The sequence below is a fragment of the Typha angustifolia genome, chromosome 7 (assembly GCF_048772165.1).
Source record: "Typha angustifolia cultivar Huaian chromosome 7, ASM4877216v1, whole genome shotgun sequence".
In the NCBI taxonomy this organism is placed as follows: Eukaryota; Viridiplantae; Streptophyta; class Magnoliopsida; order Poales; family Typhaceae; genus Typha; species Typha angustifolia.
In genome coordinates, this window is record NC_133245.1 from 13760507 (window position 1) to 13778095 (window position 17589).

The 17589-nt window shown below is 38.5% G+C and overlaps 3 protein-coding genes and 1 pseudogene across 3 annotated transcripts; all 4 read left to right on the top strand.

Moving 5' to 3' along the window:
* Positions 1-793: 793 nt before the first annotated feature.
* LOC140762585 (wall-associated receptor kinase 2-like) lies at positions 794-3600 on the top strand. Its single transcript, XM_073100458.1, has 3 exons — positions 794-1901; positions 1998-2165; positions 2257-3600. The coding sequence occupies exons 1-3, from the start codon at positions 986-988 to the stop codon at positions 3390-3392; spliced, it is 2220 nt and encodes a 739-aa protein (XP_072956559.1). The 5' UTR covers positions 794-985; the 3' UTR covers positions 3393-3600.
* A 1628-nt stretch (positions 3601-5228) lies between these two features.
* On the top strand, positions 5229-7878 carry LOC140762039 (wall-associated receptor kinase 5-like; annotated as a pseudogene).
* A 1568-nt stretch (positions 7879-9446) lies between these two features.
* On the top strand, positions 9447-12071 carry LOC140763257 (putative wall-associated receptor kinase-like 16). Its single transcript, XM_073101363.1, has 3 exons — positions 9447-10410; positions 10516-10686; positions 10789-12071. Exons 1-3 carry the CDS (start codon positions 9501-9503, stop codon positions 11922-11924), a joined length of 2217 nt encoding a protein of 738 aa, XP_072957464.1. The 5' UTR covers positions 9447-9500; the 3' UTR covers positions 11925-12071.
* Positions 12072-14105: 2034 nt separating this feature from the next.
* Positions 14106-16695, top strand: LOC140763186 (putative wall-associated receptor kinase-like 16). Its single transcript, XM_073101269.1, has 3 exons — positions 14106-15123; positions 15219-15386; positions 15458-16695. Exons 1-3 carry the CDS (start codon positions 14217-14219, stop codon positions 16591-16593), a joined length of 2211 nt encoding a protein of 736 aa, XP_072957370.1. The 5' UTR covers positions 14106-14216; the 3' UTR covers positions 16594-16695.
* The last annotated feature ends 894 nt before the right edge of the window (positions 16696-17589 follow it).

Genomic DNA, 17589 nt, shown 5'->3' on the forward strand with positions numbered 1-17589 from the left:
TAATCTAAGGTTAGTTTTATTTGGATTTAATAATGATAGTTTGAAAGGAAATTAATGTTTTATAGGAAATAATGATATTTTAGAAAATCTCAGTCGCAATTATTTAAATTTTTCAGATGTTTGGGTTTGATTAGGTCTATATATACTGTGGACCCTACATGACAGAGAAATAAAAGATTTAACTAGGTTTGATGATTATACGGTGGACTCCACCAGATAAAGAAATACAAGTTCTAAATACAAGGGCTTCAAATAATAGATAACTCATTAAGACGTGGAGAAGCTTATGAATAATAGTTTTCCAAACCAAGCCGTTGTTTCCCATGCTGTAGTCTCTATGGGCATTAACATAATATTTAAGGCCACCTGAATCGGACTATTGAGATAACGGATGTTAATTGAAAATGGATGTAAAACAAAGTCTAACCTAGGTCTCTATCGATGTGATAAAGTCGTAGGTAGATAAGGACGTAAGAAGAGATTAATTAATTAGTTATAATAGTTGACTATATATATATGAACATTATAAGCCTACTCTTAAGTACAATGGGAAGAGTTGCGTTAACTGAATCCATGAATTATGTATGCCTTATCTCTGTTACCTCTGCAAATTTCTCTTAACGCGTATTAATGTTGATTATTTTTCCTTATGTCGTGTTTGTTGACATTAATTAACTTCGGGTAGGCTGAGGAGTAAAGCAACCCATGACTGAGAGGCAAGTGATTAGGCTTAATTAAATATAGTTCTGCATAAAATACATGAAATAAAACGTTAACCCAACATTGACAAATAATATCATGATTGAATGATGAGGCCCATACATTGTAGAAGACAACTGGAGTTCTACAGCTGCACGTCGATTAGATGCATAAGCGACTCAGTATATATAGCAATTGAAGACTTGGCCTGCATATATGTCAAAGAGAACAATGTCTATGTAGCTATAGAGTGGGGAAATATTGAAAGCTAGGTGTTTACACGACCATGGAGCTTAAAAGAAATCTTATGGAGATTCAATCTCTCAAGCACATCCTCGCGGTCTCGCTATCGCTGCAGTTGCTGCTGCTGCTGATGATGATGACTTTGCCACCGACGGCGGAGTCGTACGCCATGGCACTTCCGGGCTGCAACGATACCTGCGGCGACGTTCCAATCCCTTATCCCTTCGGCATCGGGCCTGGCTGCTTCATGGAAGGGTTTGAGCTCAACTGCACCATATCCAATGGCAGCTACAGGCCCTTCCGCAAAAACGTCGAGGTGCTCGATATCTCACTGTCGTTAGGCCGAGGTCGCATAAAGAACAACGTATCAAGCCTATGCCATATCAATGCTACCGAGAAAGAGGAGAACAGTTGGGAGGTTTCTATGGTCGGGATGCCATACCGTTTCTCCAACGCCTTTAACAAATTCACAACAATTGGTTGCGCGACCATCGGGTATATCTTTCTTAAGAACGAGAAATACAAGTACTGGAGTGGGTGCGTCTCAGGGTGTGATAACGGAGAGAGCCTTACAAATGGATCGTGCTCCGGCACCGGGTGCTGCCAGACCGCCATCCCGAAGGGGATCAACTACTACTCCGTCTCTCTCGACAATAAGATCAACAGCTCTAATGTGATGACCTTTAGCCCTTGCAGCTACGCCTTCTTGGTGGAGGCTAATTGGTTCAACTTTAGCACGAATTACGTGACCACAGACGAGTTGTCCTATAAACAGGTACCGGTGGTAGTTGAAATGGCTTTTGGGAATGGAACATGTGAGACAGAGAAGCTCAACATGGCCACCTACGTTTGCGTTAGTGACAACAGTGAGTGCGTGGACTCCCTCAGTGGTCCTGGTTATCTCTGCAATTGTTCTAAGGGGTATCACGGGAATCCTTATCTAGTTAAAGGATGCGAAGGTTCTCTCTCTCTCTCTCTCTCTCTCTCTCTCTCTCTCTCTCTCTCCTTTCATGATGAGGTAATTAGATTGAACTCGATTTTACAAATTATTGCAGATATAGATGAGTGTGCTGATAAGGACAACTATCCGTGCTCTGGAATTTGCAACAATACACCAGGGAGTTTCTCATGTTCATGCCCACCCGGGCAACACGGTGATCCTTATCTCAGTGGGAAATGTAACCCCAAGCAAAAACCTTCACTCACCGTGCCACTAACTTCAGGTATAATGATATATTAGCCGCTAAAGTTTTTACTTATCAAAACTTGTATTAGTTAATTTTAACATTACAATTGTATTCGATACATGAACAGGCATTAGTGTGGGTGTCGTAGTTCTAGTACTAATTATTTTCGGCATGTACATTACAAGAGAAAGAAGAAAGCTAATACAAGTCAAAGAGGAATATTTTAGGCAGCATGGTGGGTGGTTGTTATACGAAGAGATAAGATCGAAGCAACATTTGGCATTTAAGATATTTACGAAGGGGGAGCTAGAAGAGGCAACAAACAACTTTGATGACAAAACAATCCTTGGGCGTGGAGGTTATGGCACTGTTTATAAGGGTACTCTCAAAGATGATCGCGTAGTAGCCATAAAAAGATCCAAGGTAATCAACGAGAGCCAAACAAAGGAATTCGGAAAGGAGATGCTAATTCTCTCCCAGATCAATCACAAGAATGTGGTCAAGCTTCTCGGTTGTTGCTTGGAGGTGGAAGTTCCCATGTTGGTCTATGAGTTTGTCCCTAATGGTACCTTGTTTCAGCTTATCCATGGCAATGACAATATATCCCATGTTTCGTTGGACACTCGACTAAGGATTGCTCATGAGTCGGCAGAAGCTCTCGCTTACTTACATTCATCGGCATCCCCCCCAATAATTCATGGAGATGTCAAGCCCTCTAACATTCTCTTGGATGAACACTACATGGCAAAGGTGTCAGATTTTGGAGCCTCAATGCTGGCTCCAATAGATGAAACCCAGTTCGTCACACTGGTGCAAGGGACTTGTGGTTATCTAGACCCGGAGTACCTCCAAACTAGCATGCTAACGGATAAAAGTGATGTCTATAGCTTCGGTGTGGTTATCTTGGAACTCATCACCGGCAAGAAGGCATTTTGCTTTACAGCACCTGAGGAAGAGAGGAACCTCTCGTCAAACTTCATGTCAGCCATGAAGGAGAATCGACTCCATGAGATTCTAAACAATCAAATTGTAAATGAAGAAGATATGGAGTTAATTAAAGAAGTTGCTGAGCTAGCAATGACATGCTTAAGTATCAGAGGAGAAGAGAGGCCTACAATGAAAGAAGTAGCAGAGGAGCTTGATAGGTTAAGAAAACTCAACCATCACCCTTGGGCACATCATAATCCAGAAGAAACAAAGTGCTTGCTCCAAGGATCACCAAACTATGATGATCCCAACTATTACAGTCTAGACGGTAGATGATATGTTAGTGTGATTGTGTGGTGCACTCAAAAGAGTTTTGGTTCCGACGATTAAAAAACTGATATTTTCTCTGCCAAATTTTATTGTCTTTTGTTTTAAATATTGTGAGGTGGTATCGTGGATAGTTTGTTCTTCCAGTTTGGATGTCTTCTGAATGATCTTATTGTTTATTTGGGATTGAGTTTAAATGATTATCTCCATATGTACTTTATTTTATCATTTGGGATTGGGCACCACATCAATTATGTTGTCTGAGTTGCTTATATTTGATTTATTTGCATTTTATTATATAAGCCCTAAATATTATTTTGTTATACTAAGATTAATTTTAACTCAGTTTAGTTAGGTTTAAATGATGAAATGATATCTTTGAAAGGAGTCATTTGTTTGGGGTGCAATTATGATTATTTGAAGAATATAGTGACTATTATAATATATAAAAAGTTTTCAGTGTAAATTATTTAAAAAATTCCTTTATATTTGTACATTTATGAGTTGTACTGGATTTATATATACCCCACAATATAAGTTATATTTATATTGTGAACCTCATTTGATAATGGAGAAATAAAAAGCCTTAAACATAAGAGTTGACCCTCGAGTGGAGGAAGAGAATTCTTTTTCATTTTTATTTTTGTGATAGATATAACTTAGCCCAACCATTAGGTTAATTAAAATTCCAAAACATATGTGGACAAACCAAAATACCCATTTCCAAGGTCAAGGAATCTAAAATTCTTATTGATCAATCTCAAAAATCATGTTATAGAAATAAAAGTGAGATAAGGATAGTTTACAAAATATAAATATATTATTCGAAATAGACAAATTATTTTATAATAATGAAGAAAAAGGAAGGCTTTATTTATACTATAGTTAAGAAGTTATAATTTATCAAAAATTAATGATAATAGTTAATTGGCTTAAATTCAATCAGAGTTTTATTCCCCATTTTCTCTTAAAAGAATGATGGCAGTTAAGTAAAACTCTGGTGGGGCCCGAGTAAAACTAGACTTGCCTTTATTTTTATTAATTTTTCGTGACACATTGACACTTTAGTTATGTAAAGTTTTATAAATATTTTTTTCATTAATTATCTATTAAATTATTTTATCAAAAAAGTATGACCGTACGGTCTTTTAGTAACTATTTTACTTTTATTTTAAAAAATCGATAAGAAAAAAATTACAAGTAAAATAGTCATTTAATATTCTTGTTAATGCTATCACATAATATAAATAAGAGCATATTTATATATTAGACTATAGTTGAGGTGTTCTAAGTGTAATTAAATTTTTAACTATTGAGATGGCCGACGTTAATTAAAAATGGGCGTAAGGACAAAGTCCAAACTTGATCTTAGCTATGTGATGAAACGGTGGGTAGGTAAGGACGTAAGATAAGATTAGTTAGAGATAGTTCCATATGTGATTATTTATCTCCATTGTGTCTCTTGACACTAATTTCGGATAGGATGAGGAGTAGAAACAACCCATGGCAGAGATCTAGGAAAGTGATTAGCTTAAAGCCTTAAATAATCCATCTACGAATACTTAATATCATTGTTAAATAATGACGCCCATACATTAATTGTATTATAGTTGGAAGACAACTAAAATTCTTCAACTGCACGACGATCAAATGCTTAAGCGATTCAGTATAGCAATAGAAGACTTGACCAACATATATATATATATATACGAAGATTGCAACTTGGATCGTGATAGTTCACGACTTTTCTTGTCTTTCTCCTTTCACCTCCTACAAACAACAATATATCTACTACCATAGCAAGAGGAGGGAATATCTTAATTGCAAGCAACTAGTACACTATCATGGATCATAAAAGAAATCATCCCATGGAGGAATCCATCCTTGGGGCCTCGCTATCCCTGCAGCTGCTGCTGCTGATGATGATGACTTTGCCACCGACGGCGGAGTCGTACGCCATGGCACGTCCGGGCTGCAACGTTACGTGCGGCGACGTTCCAATCCCTTATCCCTTCGGCATCGGTCCGGGCTGCTTCATGGATGGGTTTGAGCTCAATTGCACCATGATTAATGGCACCTACAGGCCCTTCAGCGACGACGTCGAGGTGCTCGATATCTCACTGTTGTTAGGCCGAGGTCGCATAAACAACCCTGTATCAAGCCAGTGCTATATCAATGGTACCTACGTATTGGATCACGGGTGGTTTGGACTTGACACACCATACGGCCAATACCGTTTCTCCCACCTCCTCAACAAGTTCACAACCATCGGTTGCGACACGGTGGCGTACATCAAAGTCGAGAACAAGGTCAACGATAAATACCGAATCGGGTGCGTCTCAGGTTGCTACAACGTCGAGAGCTTAACAAATGAGTCGTGCTCCGGCATCGGCTGCTGCCAGACCGCCATCCCCAAGGAAATCAACTACTACGAGGTCTGGTTTGAGAATAATTTGACCAGTTCTGATGTCCGGAACTTTAGCCCTTGCAGCTACGCTTTTTGGTGGAGGCTGATCGGTTCAACTTCAGCACGAACTACGTGACCACAACGGAGTTGTTTGGTAAACAAGTGCCAGTGGTGGTTGAATTCGCTTTTGGGAATGGAACATGCGAGACTGCCAGGCTCGACACAACCACCTACGTTTGCGTTAGTGACAACAGTGAGTGCGTGGACTCCCTCAGTGGTCCTGGTTATCTTTGCAATTGTTCTAAGGGGTATCAGGGGAATCCTTATCTAGTTGGAGGATGCGAAGGTTCTCTGATCTCTCACCTTTCCTGGCTCGTTAAGTTTTTAGATTCTTTTTCTTCCAATTTAAGTGGTAATTTAAATTGGTGATTGTAATTTTATGCTTTGTTGTAGATATAAACGAGTGTGCCGATAAGGATAATAACCCGTGCTCTGGGAACTGCGACAATAGACCGGGGGGGTTCTTATGTTCTTGCCCACCAGGTGAACATGGTAATCCTTATCTCAACGGGACATGCTCTCCCGACCAAAATAATTCTCAAGCAGAATCAATACTGGCTACAGGTACAGTAAATCCTCCACCAAGTTTGAAATTAATCTGTCTCTATCTTTAGTTAGATTGTCTATGATTAACTAATTTTACAATTGGATTCGATACATTAACAGGCATTAGTGTCGGAGCCGTAGTTCTAGTACTGTTTATTTTCGGCATGTACATTACAAGAGAAAGAAGAAAGCTAATACAAGTCAAAGAGGAATATTTTAGGCAGCATGGTGGGTGGTTGTTATATGAAGAGATAAGGTCGAAGCAACACTTGGCATTTAAGATATTTACGAAGGAGGAGCTAGAAGAGGCAACAAACAATTTTGATGACAAGACAGTCCTTGGGCGTGGAGGTTATGGCACTGTTTATAAGGGTACCCTAAGAGACAATCGCGTAGTAGCCATAAAAAGATCCAAGGTAATCAACGAGAGCCAAAGGAAGGAATTCGGAAAGGAGATGCTAATTCTCTCCCAGATCAATCACAAGAATGTGGTCAAGCTTCTCGGTTGTTGCTTGGAGGTGGAAGTTCCTATGTTGGTCTATGAGTTTGTCCCTAATGGTACCTTGTTTCAGCTTATCCATGGCAATGACAATATATCCCATGTTTCGTTGGACACTCGACTAAGGATTGCTCATGAGTCGGCAGAAGCTCTCGCTTACTTACATTCATCGGCATCCCCCCCAATAATTCATGGAGATGTCAAGCCTTCAAACATTCTCTTGGATGAACACTACATGGCAAAGGTGTCAGATTTTGGAGCCTCAATGCTGGCTCCAATAGATGAAACCCAGTTCGTCACACTGGTGCAAGGGACTTGTGGTTATCTAGACCCGGAGTACCTCCAAACTAGCATGCTAACGGATAAAAGTGATGTCTATAGCTTCGGTGTGGTTATCTTGGAACTCATCACCGGCAAGAAGGCATTTTGCTTTACAGCACCTGAGGAAGAGAGAAACCTCTCGTCAAACTTCATGTCAGCCATGAAGGAGAATCGACTCCATGAGATTCTAAACAATCAAATTGTAAATGAAGAAGATATGGAGTTAATTAAAGAAGTTGCTGAGCTAGCAATGACATGCTTAAGTATCAGAGGAGAAGAGAGGCCTACAATGAAAGAAGTAGCAGAGGAGCTTGATAGGTTAAGAAAACTCAAGAATCACCCTTGGGCACATCATAATCCAGAAGAAACGAAGTGCTTGCTCCAAGGATCACCAAACTATGATGATCCCGACTATTACAGTCTAGACGGTAGATGATATGTTAGTGTGATTGTGTGGTGCACTCAAAAGAGTTTTGGTTCCGACGATTAAAAAACTGATATTTTCTCTGCCAAATTTTATTGTCTTTTGTTTTACATATTGTGAGGTGGTATCTTGGATAGTTTGTTCTTCCAGTTTGGATGTCTTCTGAATGATCTTATTGTTTATTTGGGATTGAGTTTAAATGATTATCTCCATATGTACTTTATTTTATCATTTGGGATTGGGCACCACATCAATTATGTTGTCTGAGTTGCTTATATTTGATTTATTTGCATTTTATTATATAAGCCCTAAATATTATTTTGTTATACTAAGATTAATTTTAACTCAGTTTAGTTAGATTTAAATGATGAAATGATATCTTTGAAAGGAATCATTTGTTTGGGTGCAATTATGATTATTTGAAGAATGTAGTGACTATTATAATATATACAAAGTTTTCAGTGTAAATTATTTAAAAAATTCCTTTATATTTGTACATTTATGAGTTGTACTGGATTTATATATACCCCACAATATAAGTTATATTTATATTGTGAACCTCATTTGATAATGGAGAAATAAAAAGCCTTAAACATAAGAGTTGACCCTCGAGTGGAGGAAGAGAATTCTTTTTCATTTTTATTTTTGTGATAGATATAACTTAGCCCAACCATTAGGTTAATTAAAATTCCAAAACATATGTGGACAAACCAAAATACCCATTTCCAAGGTCAAGGAATCTAAAATTCTTATTGATCAATCTCAAAAATCATGTTATAGAAATAAAAGTGAGATAAGGATAGTTTACAAAATATAAATATATTATTCGAAATAGACAAATTATTTTACAATAATGAAGAAAAAGGAAGGCTTTATTTATACTATAGTTAAGAAGTTATAATTTATCAAAAATTAATGATAATAGTTAATTGGCTTAAATTCAATCAGAGTTTTATTCCCCATTTTATCTTAAAAGAATGATGGCAGTTAAGTAAAACTCTGGTGGGGCCCGAGTAAAACTAGACTTGCCTTTAATTTTCATTAATTTTTCGTGACACATTGACACTTTAATTATATAAAATTTTATAAATATTTTTTTCATTAATTATCTATTAAATTATTTTATCAAAAAAGTATGACCGTCACGCGATTACGGTCTTTTAGTAACTATTTTACTTTTATTTTAAAAAATCGATAAGAAAAAAATTACAAGTAAAATAGTCATTTAATATTCTTGTTAATGCTATCACATAATATAAATAAGAGCATATTTATATATTAGACTATAGTTGAGGTGTTCTAAGTGTAATTAAATTTTTAACTATTGAGATGGCCGAAGTTAATTAAAAATGGGCGTAACGACAAAGTCCAAACTTGATCTTAGCTATGTGATAAAACGGTGGGTAGGTAAGGACGTAAGATAAGATTAGTTAGAGATAGTTCCATATGTGATTATTTATCTCCATTGTGTCTCTTGACACTAATTTCGGATAGGATGAGGAGTAGAAACAACCCATGGCAGAGATCTAGGAAAGTGATTAGCTTAAAGCCTTAAATAATCCATCTACGAATACTTAATATCATTGTTAAATAATGACGCCCATACATTAATTGTATTATAGTTGGAAGACAACTAAAATTCTTCAACTGCACGACGATCAAATGCTTAAGCGATTCAGTATAGCAATAGAAGACTTGACCAACATATATATATATATATATATACGAAGATTGCAACTTGGATCGTGATAGTTCACGACTTTTCTTGTCTTTCTCCTTTCACCTCCTACAAACAACAATATATCTACTACCATAGCAAGAGGAGGGAATATCTTAATTGCAAGCAACTAGTACACTATCATGGATCATAAAAGAAATCATCCCATGGAGGAATCCATCCTTGGGGCCTCGCTATCCCTGCAGCTGCTGCTGCTGATGATGATGACTTTGCCACCGACGGCGGAGTCGTACGCCATGGAACGTCCGGGCTGCAACGATACGTGCGGCGACGTTCCAATCCCTTATCCCTTCGGCATCGGTCCGGGCTGCTTCATGGATGGGTTTGAGCTCAATTGCACCATGATTAATGGCACCTACAGGCCCTTCAGCGACGACGTCGAGGTGCTCGATATCTCACTGTTGTTAGGCCGAGGTCGCATAAACAACCCTGTATCAAGCCAGTGCTATATCGATGGTACCTACGTATTGGATCACGGGTGGTTTGGACTTGACACACCATACGGCCAATACCGTTTCTCCCACCTCCTCAACAAGTTCACAACCATTGGTTGCGACACGGTGGCGTACATCAAAGTCGAGAACAAGGTCAACGATAAATACCGAATCGGGTGCGTCTCAGGTTGCTACAACGTCGAGAGCTTAACAAATGAGTCGTGCTCCGGCATCGGCTGCTGCCAGACCGCCATCCCCAAGGAAATCAACTACTACGAGGTCTGGTTTGAGAATAATTTGACCAGTTCTGATGTCCGGAACTTTAGCCCTTGCAGCTACGCTTTCTTGGTGGAGGCTGATCGGTTCAACTTCAGCACGAACTACGTGACCACAACGGAGTTGTTTGGTAAACAAGTGCCAGTGGTGGTTGAATTCGCTTTTGGGAATGGAACATGCGAGACTGCCAGGCTCGACACAACCACCTACGTTTGCGTTAGTGACAACAGTGAGTGCGTGGACTCCCTCAGTGGTCCTGGTTATCTTTGCAATTGTTCTAAGGGGTATCAGGGGAATCCTTATCTAGTTGGAGGATGCGAAGGTTCTCTGATCTCTCACCTTTCCTGGCTTGTTAAATTTTTAGATTTTCTTTTCCAATTTTAGTGGTAATTTAAATTGGTGATCGTAATTTTATGCTTTGTTGTAGATATAAACGAGTGTGCCGATAAGGATAATAACCCGTGCTCCGGGAACTGCGACAATAGACCGGGGGGATTCTTATGTTCTTGCCCACCAGGTGAACATGGTAATCCTTATCTCAACGGGACATGCTCTCCCGACCAAAATAATTTTCAAGCAGCTTTAATACTGGCTATAGGTACAGTAAATCCTCCACCAAGTTTGAAATTAATCTGTCTCTATCTTTAGTTAGATTAACTATGATTAACTAATTTTACAATTGGATTCGATACGTTAACAGGCATTAGTGTCGGTGTCGTAGTTCTAGTACTATTTATTTTCGGCATATACATTACAAGAGAAAGAAGAAAGCTAAACCAAGTCAAAGAGAAATATTTTCGACAACATGGTGGGTGGTTGCTATATGAAGAGATGAGGTCGAAGCAGCATTTGGCATTTAAGATATTCTCAAAGGAAGAGCTAGAAGAAGCAACCAACAACTTTGACGACAACAAAATCCTTGGCCAAGGTGGTAATGGCACTGTCTACAAGGGCACTTTGAAAGACAACCGGATAGTAGCCATAAAAAGATCCAAGGTAATCAACGAGAGCCAAACAAAGGAATTCGGAAAGGAGATGCTAATTCTCTCCCAGATCAATCACAAGAATGTGGTCAAGCTTCTCGGTTGTTGCTTGGAGGTGGAAGTTCCCATGTTGGTCTATGAGTTTGTCCCTAATGGTACCTTGTTTCAGCTTATCCATGGCAAGGACAATATATCCCATGTTTCGTTGGAGACTCGGCTAAGGATTGCTCATGAGTCGGCAGAAGCTCTCGCTTACTTACATTCATCGGCATCTCCCCCAATAATCCATGGAGATGTCAAGCCTTCAAACATTCTCTTGGATGAACACTACATGGCAAAGGTGTCAGATTTTGGAGCCTCGATGCTGGCTCCAATAGATGAAACCCAGTTCGTCACACTGGTGCAAGGGACTTGTGGTTATCTAGACCCAGAGTACCTCCAAACTAGCATGCTAACGGATAAAAGTGATGTCTATAGCTTTGGTGTGGTTATGTTGGAACTCATCACTGGCAAGAAGGCATTTTGCTTTACAGCACCAGATGAAGAGAGAAGCCTCTCGTCAAACTTCATGTCAGCCATGAAGGAGAATCGACTCCATGAAATTCTACACAATCAAATTGTAAATGATGAAGAGATAGAGTTGATTAAAGAAGTTGCTGAACTAGCAATGGCATGCTTAAGTATCAGAGGAGAAGAGAGGCCTACAATGAAAGAAGTAGCAGAGGAGCTTGATAGGTTAAGAAAACTCAACCATCACCCTTGGGCACATCATAATCCAGAAGAAACGAAGTGCTTGCTCCAAGGATCACCAAACTATGATGATCCCGACTATTACAGTCTAGACGGTAGATGATATGTTAATCATAGTGACCATTCCACATGAAATCTATGGACTCTCTCCAACACATAAATCAAATTCAAATTCCTGTTGTAACTATCTAATCCTATATTAATTATACCATTAATTGTCGCTAAATGTGCTCATATTTCGTTATGTTTATTCTGTTTTAATTTGAAGTAGGCATGGCTTACATCGCAGACCCAATTAACTACCACATCGCAACTTCATTGCAAGAGTTGACTCTAGTCTTGATTCCCAAATTGATAACTAGACAGGACTAATATACTTACATTGGAGCAGCACATTTGTGACTGCGTTAGGGGGTTTGTGTTATATTTAGAATTTCTCTTAGCGTAGGAGTTTTATTTTCCAGAGTTTGTTGAGAGAAATAGTAAGTATATATTATAGTCTTATATTTGGACACAAATATTATTCTTATTCAATAAAACTAATAGAATCTGAACGGCAGATGATATGTTAATTAATTAAGGCGAGATTATACGAGCACTCTTATAGTCGAATAATTCACCAATCCCAAAGTTAATCTTTGTTGTAACTATGTAGCTAATTAATCTTTTTTTGTTATTTGGTCACATCACAACTTTGTATGCAGGTAAAATTATGCTCTCATTCATACAACCAGTCCTAAATAAAAATGGCCAACATTCAAAGTTAATAAATTTTTTGTTTAGCACCCCATCTTTGTGCAATATTATTCGGGATGTAAATTCACATAAAGATGGGGTGTTAAATGAAAAGTTTACCAAAATTATAGACATTTACATTTAACACCCTGCATTTTATATTATTCGAAATGAAAATTCACATAAATTATAGACATTTAGCGCCCCATATTTCGGCAATATTATTTGGTACAAAAATTCAGATAAATATACGGTGTTAAATGAAAAGTTGGCCGGAACTAATAAAATTTTCTTTTAGCACCCCATCTTTCTGCAATATTATTTGGGCTAAAATTTCATATAAAAATGGGGTGTTAAATGAAAAGTTTACCAAAAACTATAGACATTTACATTTATTACCCTGTATTTTTGTAATATTATTTAATTGAAATTTTTTTAAAGTAGGGTGTTAAAAGAAAAGTTTACTAGAATTATTACAATTTGCATTTAGCACCCCATAGTTTGGTAATATTATTTGGGACAAAAATTCACATAGACATACGGCGTTCAACGGTTCAAGGCAATAGTTCACCAAAATCAAAGACATTTACAATTAACACCCTGAATTTCTGCAATACTAGTTGAGAAATAAATCCAAATAATATGGTCTAAATGAAAAGTTATCGGTTTAATAAAATTTCCGTTTAGCACCCCATATTTTCTGCAGTATCATTTGGGATGAAAATTCACATACGTGGGGTGTTAATGAAAGTTAAACAAATTTTACATTTAACACCCTGTATTTTTGTAATATTATTTGAATTGAAAATTCACATAAATATAGGGTGTTAAATGAAAAGTTTACCAAAACTATTAGACATTTATATTTAACAACCTGTATTTCTATAATATTATTTAAATAAACAGTTCATATAAATATTGGGTGTTAAATAAAAATGACTGGAATTAATAAAATTTGCGTTTAGCACCCCATATTTCTGCTATATTATTTGAGACAAAATTCACATAAATATAAGGAATGAAAAATTCATCAAACTAAAGATATTTACATTTAGCACCCTATATTTCTATAAATATCGAAAATAAACCTCTTTTTTCGTTTAGGTAAAGGAAAATTACGCCCATATATTATATAATATTTGGAAGTTTTTGAAAGACTTTTCTCGTCTCCTGATTAAATACATGATCAATAATTCAGCGTAGTGATCGGGGACTTGCCATCTCGGTCTATACATCACGGTTATCTTGGACTGTGATGGTTTACTACTAGTCTTTCTCCTTTCACATCCTCTCGATGGAACATCTCGGCCTATACATCACGGTTATTTTAGATTCTGATGGTTTACTACTAATCTTTCTCGTTTTACATTCTCCAAAATTTACATGATGTGAAAGGAGAAAGACTAGTAGTAAACCATCACAACCCAAGATAACCGTGATGTATAGACCGAGATGGCACGTCCCCGATCGCTACGCTGAATTATTGCTCATGTATTTAATCAGGAGACGAGAAAAGTCTTTCAAAGACTTCCAAATATTATATAATCAAGCTTGTAATGTAACTAATCTGCCTACGGTCTTTCCATCAAAAAAGAAAAACATCCTGCAAATTTTCTACGGAGCTAGATTAGGAACATTTCGTGCAAGGCAGCGAACGATCATGGAACCTAAAGGAGATAGCATGAAGAGATTACTCAAATATCGCATCCTTTGGATGTGGCTACCACTGCAGTTGCTGCTAATGACTTTGCCGTCGACGGCGGCGGAGTCACACCCCATCGCACAGCTTGGCTGCAAAGATAGGTGCGGGGATGTTCCAATCCCTTTTCCCTTCGGCATCGGGCCCGGCTGCTTCAGAGAAGGCTTTCAGCTCAATTGCACCTTGACCAATGGCACCTACAGGCCCTTCCTCACCAACGTCGAGGTGCTCAGTATATCATTGACGTCAGGCCAAGCTCGCATGAACAACCATGTATCACACCAATGCTATGTTAACACCACCCACGACGAATACAACGTCTGGAGGTTGAATCTATCCGCCACTCCGTACCGGTTTTCCGACGTCCTCAACAAGTTCACGACCATCGGCTGCGAGACGCTTGCGTACGTCGGGATCGACCCCAAGGTCAACAGCATCCAGAGCGGCTGTGTCTCGATGTGCAAGAGTCGAGAGAGCCTAACGAATGGGTCGTGCTCCGGCATCGGCTGCTGCCAGACCGCCATTCCAAAGGGGATCAACTACTACAGGGTCTGGTTCGACCGCAACTTTAACAGTTCCAAAGTGTACAACTTTAGCTCCTGTGGCTACGCCGTCCTGGTGGAGGCCAATTGGTTTGAGTTCAAGAGCAGCTACATCACCTCGCGCGAGTTGTATTATCTGCGGGTGCCAGTGGTGGTTGATTGGGCCATTGGTAATGAAACATGCGAGACAGCCAAGCTCAACATGACCTCCTATGCATGCGTAAGTGAGAACAGTAGGTGCATCGACTCAACCAATGGCCCTGGTTATCTCTGCAATTGCTTCGATGGGTATCAAGGGAATCCTTATCTACGAGGAGGATGCCAAGGTTCTAATCTTCTTCTTTTTTCTTTCTCCAGGCCTCTCCTTTTTTGATTAGGTAATTAAATTGGTGATCTCAATTTTACGTTTTATTAATTGCAGACATAGATGAGTGTGCCGATAAGGATAATTATCCGTGTTCTGGAATTTGCAACAATACACCAGGGAATTTCTCATGTTCATGCCCAATAGGGGAACACGGTGATCCTTCTCTCAATGGGAAATGTTATCCCAAGCAAAAACGTTCACTCACGGAGCCGCTAGTTATAGGTATATTACCCTCCTCCATCTGCTGCTATCATCATCAAAACTTATAATAATTTATCCAATTTTTTCCACAGGGATCTGTGTCGGTCTCGTATTTCTAATCCTACTTGTCTTCGGTATAAACTTCGTAAGAGAAAGAAGAAACCTAAACCAAGTCAAAGAGAAATATTTTCGACAACATGGTGGGTGGTTGCTATATGAAGAGATGAGGTCGAAGCAGCATTTGGCATTTAAGATATTCTCAAAGCAAGAGCTAGAAGAGGCAACCAACAACTTTGACGACAACAAAATCCTTGGCCAAGGTGGTAATGGCACTGTCTACAAGGGCACTCTGAAAGACAATCGGCTAGTAGCCATAAAAACATCGAAGGTAATCAACGAGAGCCAAATGAAGGAATTCGGAAAGGAGATGCTAATTCTGTCCCAGATCAACCACAGGAATGTGGTGAAGCTTCTCGGTTGTTGCTTGGAGGTGGAAGTTCCCATGTTGGTCTATGAGTTTGTCCCTAATGGTACCTTGTTTCAGCTTATCCATGGCAAGGACAATATATCCCATGTTTCATTGGAGACTCGGCTAAGGATTGCTCATGAGTCGGCAGAAGCTCTTGCTTACTTACATTCATCGGCATCCCCCCCAATAATTCATGGAGATGTCAAGCCTTCAAACATTCTCTTGGATGAACACTACATGGCAAAGGTGTCAGATTTTGGAGCCTCGATGCTGGCTCCAATAGATGAAACCCAGTTCGTCACACTGGTGCAAGGGACTTGTGGTTATCTTGACCCGGAGTACCTCCAAACTAGCATGCTAACGGATAAAAGTGATGTCTATAGCTTTGGTGTGGTTATCTTGGAACTCATCACCGGCAAGAAGGCATTTTGCTTTACAGCACCTGAGGAAGAGAGAAACCTCTCGTCAAACTTCATGTCAGCTATGAAGGAGAATCGACTCCATGAAATTCTAAACGGTCAAATTGTAAATGAGGAAGAGATAGAGTTGATTAAAGAAGTTGCTGAACTAGCAATGGCATGCTTAAGTATCAGAGGAGAAGAGAGGCCTACAATGAAAGAAGTAGCAGAGGAGCTTGATAGGTTAAGAAAACTCAACCATCACCCTTGGGCACATTATAATCCAGAAGAAACAAAGTGCTTGCTCCAAGGATCACCAAACTATGATGATCCCGACTATTACAGTCTAGACGGTAGATGATAGTGACCATTCCACATGAAATCTATGGACTCTCTCCAACACATAAATCAAATTCAAATTCCCGTTGTAACTATCTAATCCTATATTAATTATACCATTAATTGTCGCTAAATGTGCTCATATTTCGTTATGTTTATTCTGTTTTAATTTGAAGTAGGCATGGCTTACATCGCAGACCCAATTAACTACCACATCGCAACTTCATTGCAAGAGTTGACTCTAGTCTTGATTCCCAAATTGATAACTAGACAGGACTAATATACTTACATTGGAGCAGCACATTTGTGACTGCGTTAGGGGGTTTGTGTTATATTTAGAATTTCTCTTAGCGTAGGAGTTTTATTTTCCAGAGTTTGTTGAGAGAAATAGTAAGTATATATTATAGTCTTATATTTGGACACAAATATTATTCTTATTCAATAATATTAATAGAATCTGAACGGCAGATGATATGTTAATTAATTAAGGCGAGATTATACTATCACTCTTATAGTCGAATAATTCACCAATCCCAAAGTTAATCTTTGTTGTAACTATGTAGTTAATTAATCTTTTTTTGTTATTTGGTCACATCACAACTTTGTATGCAGGTAAAATTATGCTCTCATTCATACAAACAGTCCTAAATAAAATGGCCAACATTCAACGTTTGTAACTTTGACACACGTTGACCTATCTTACGCTGCGGACCCCATTAATCACCTATTTACAAGACTTTACACCCCTTTTGCCAGTGCCCAAATGGATCCATCCAAATAAATGCGAGTTATTTGGATTTTGAATCCTGGTTAATCCGAGCTGAGCCAAACTGTGGATTTTAAATCCTGATTGAATTGGGTTGGTATGATCATGATAGCTACAATGGATCTTGTGTGAAATTGGCTATTAGAAATATATATTTTTAGTCTCATTTTTCTTAGACGATTCCGAAAAATTATTCTTTTTCCAATTCCATTGCCTATTAAAATTTTTCATTTTCATGATTTATATTTTTAA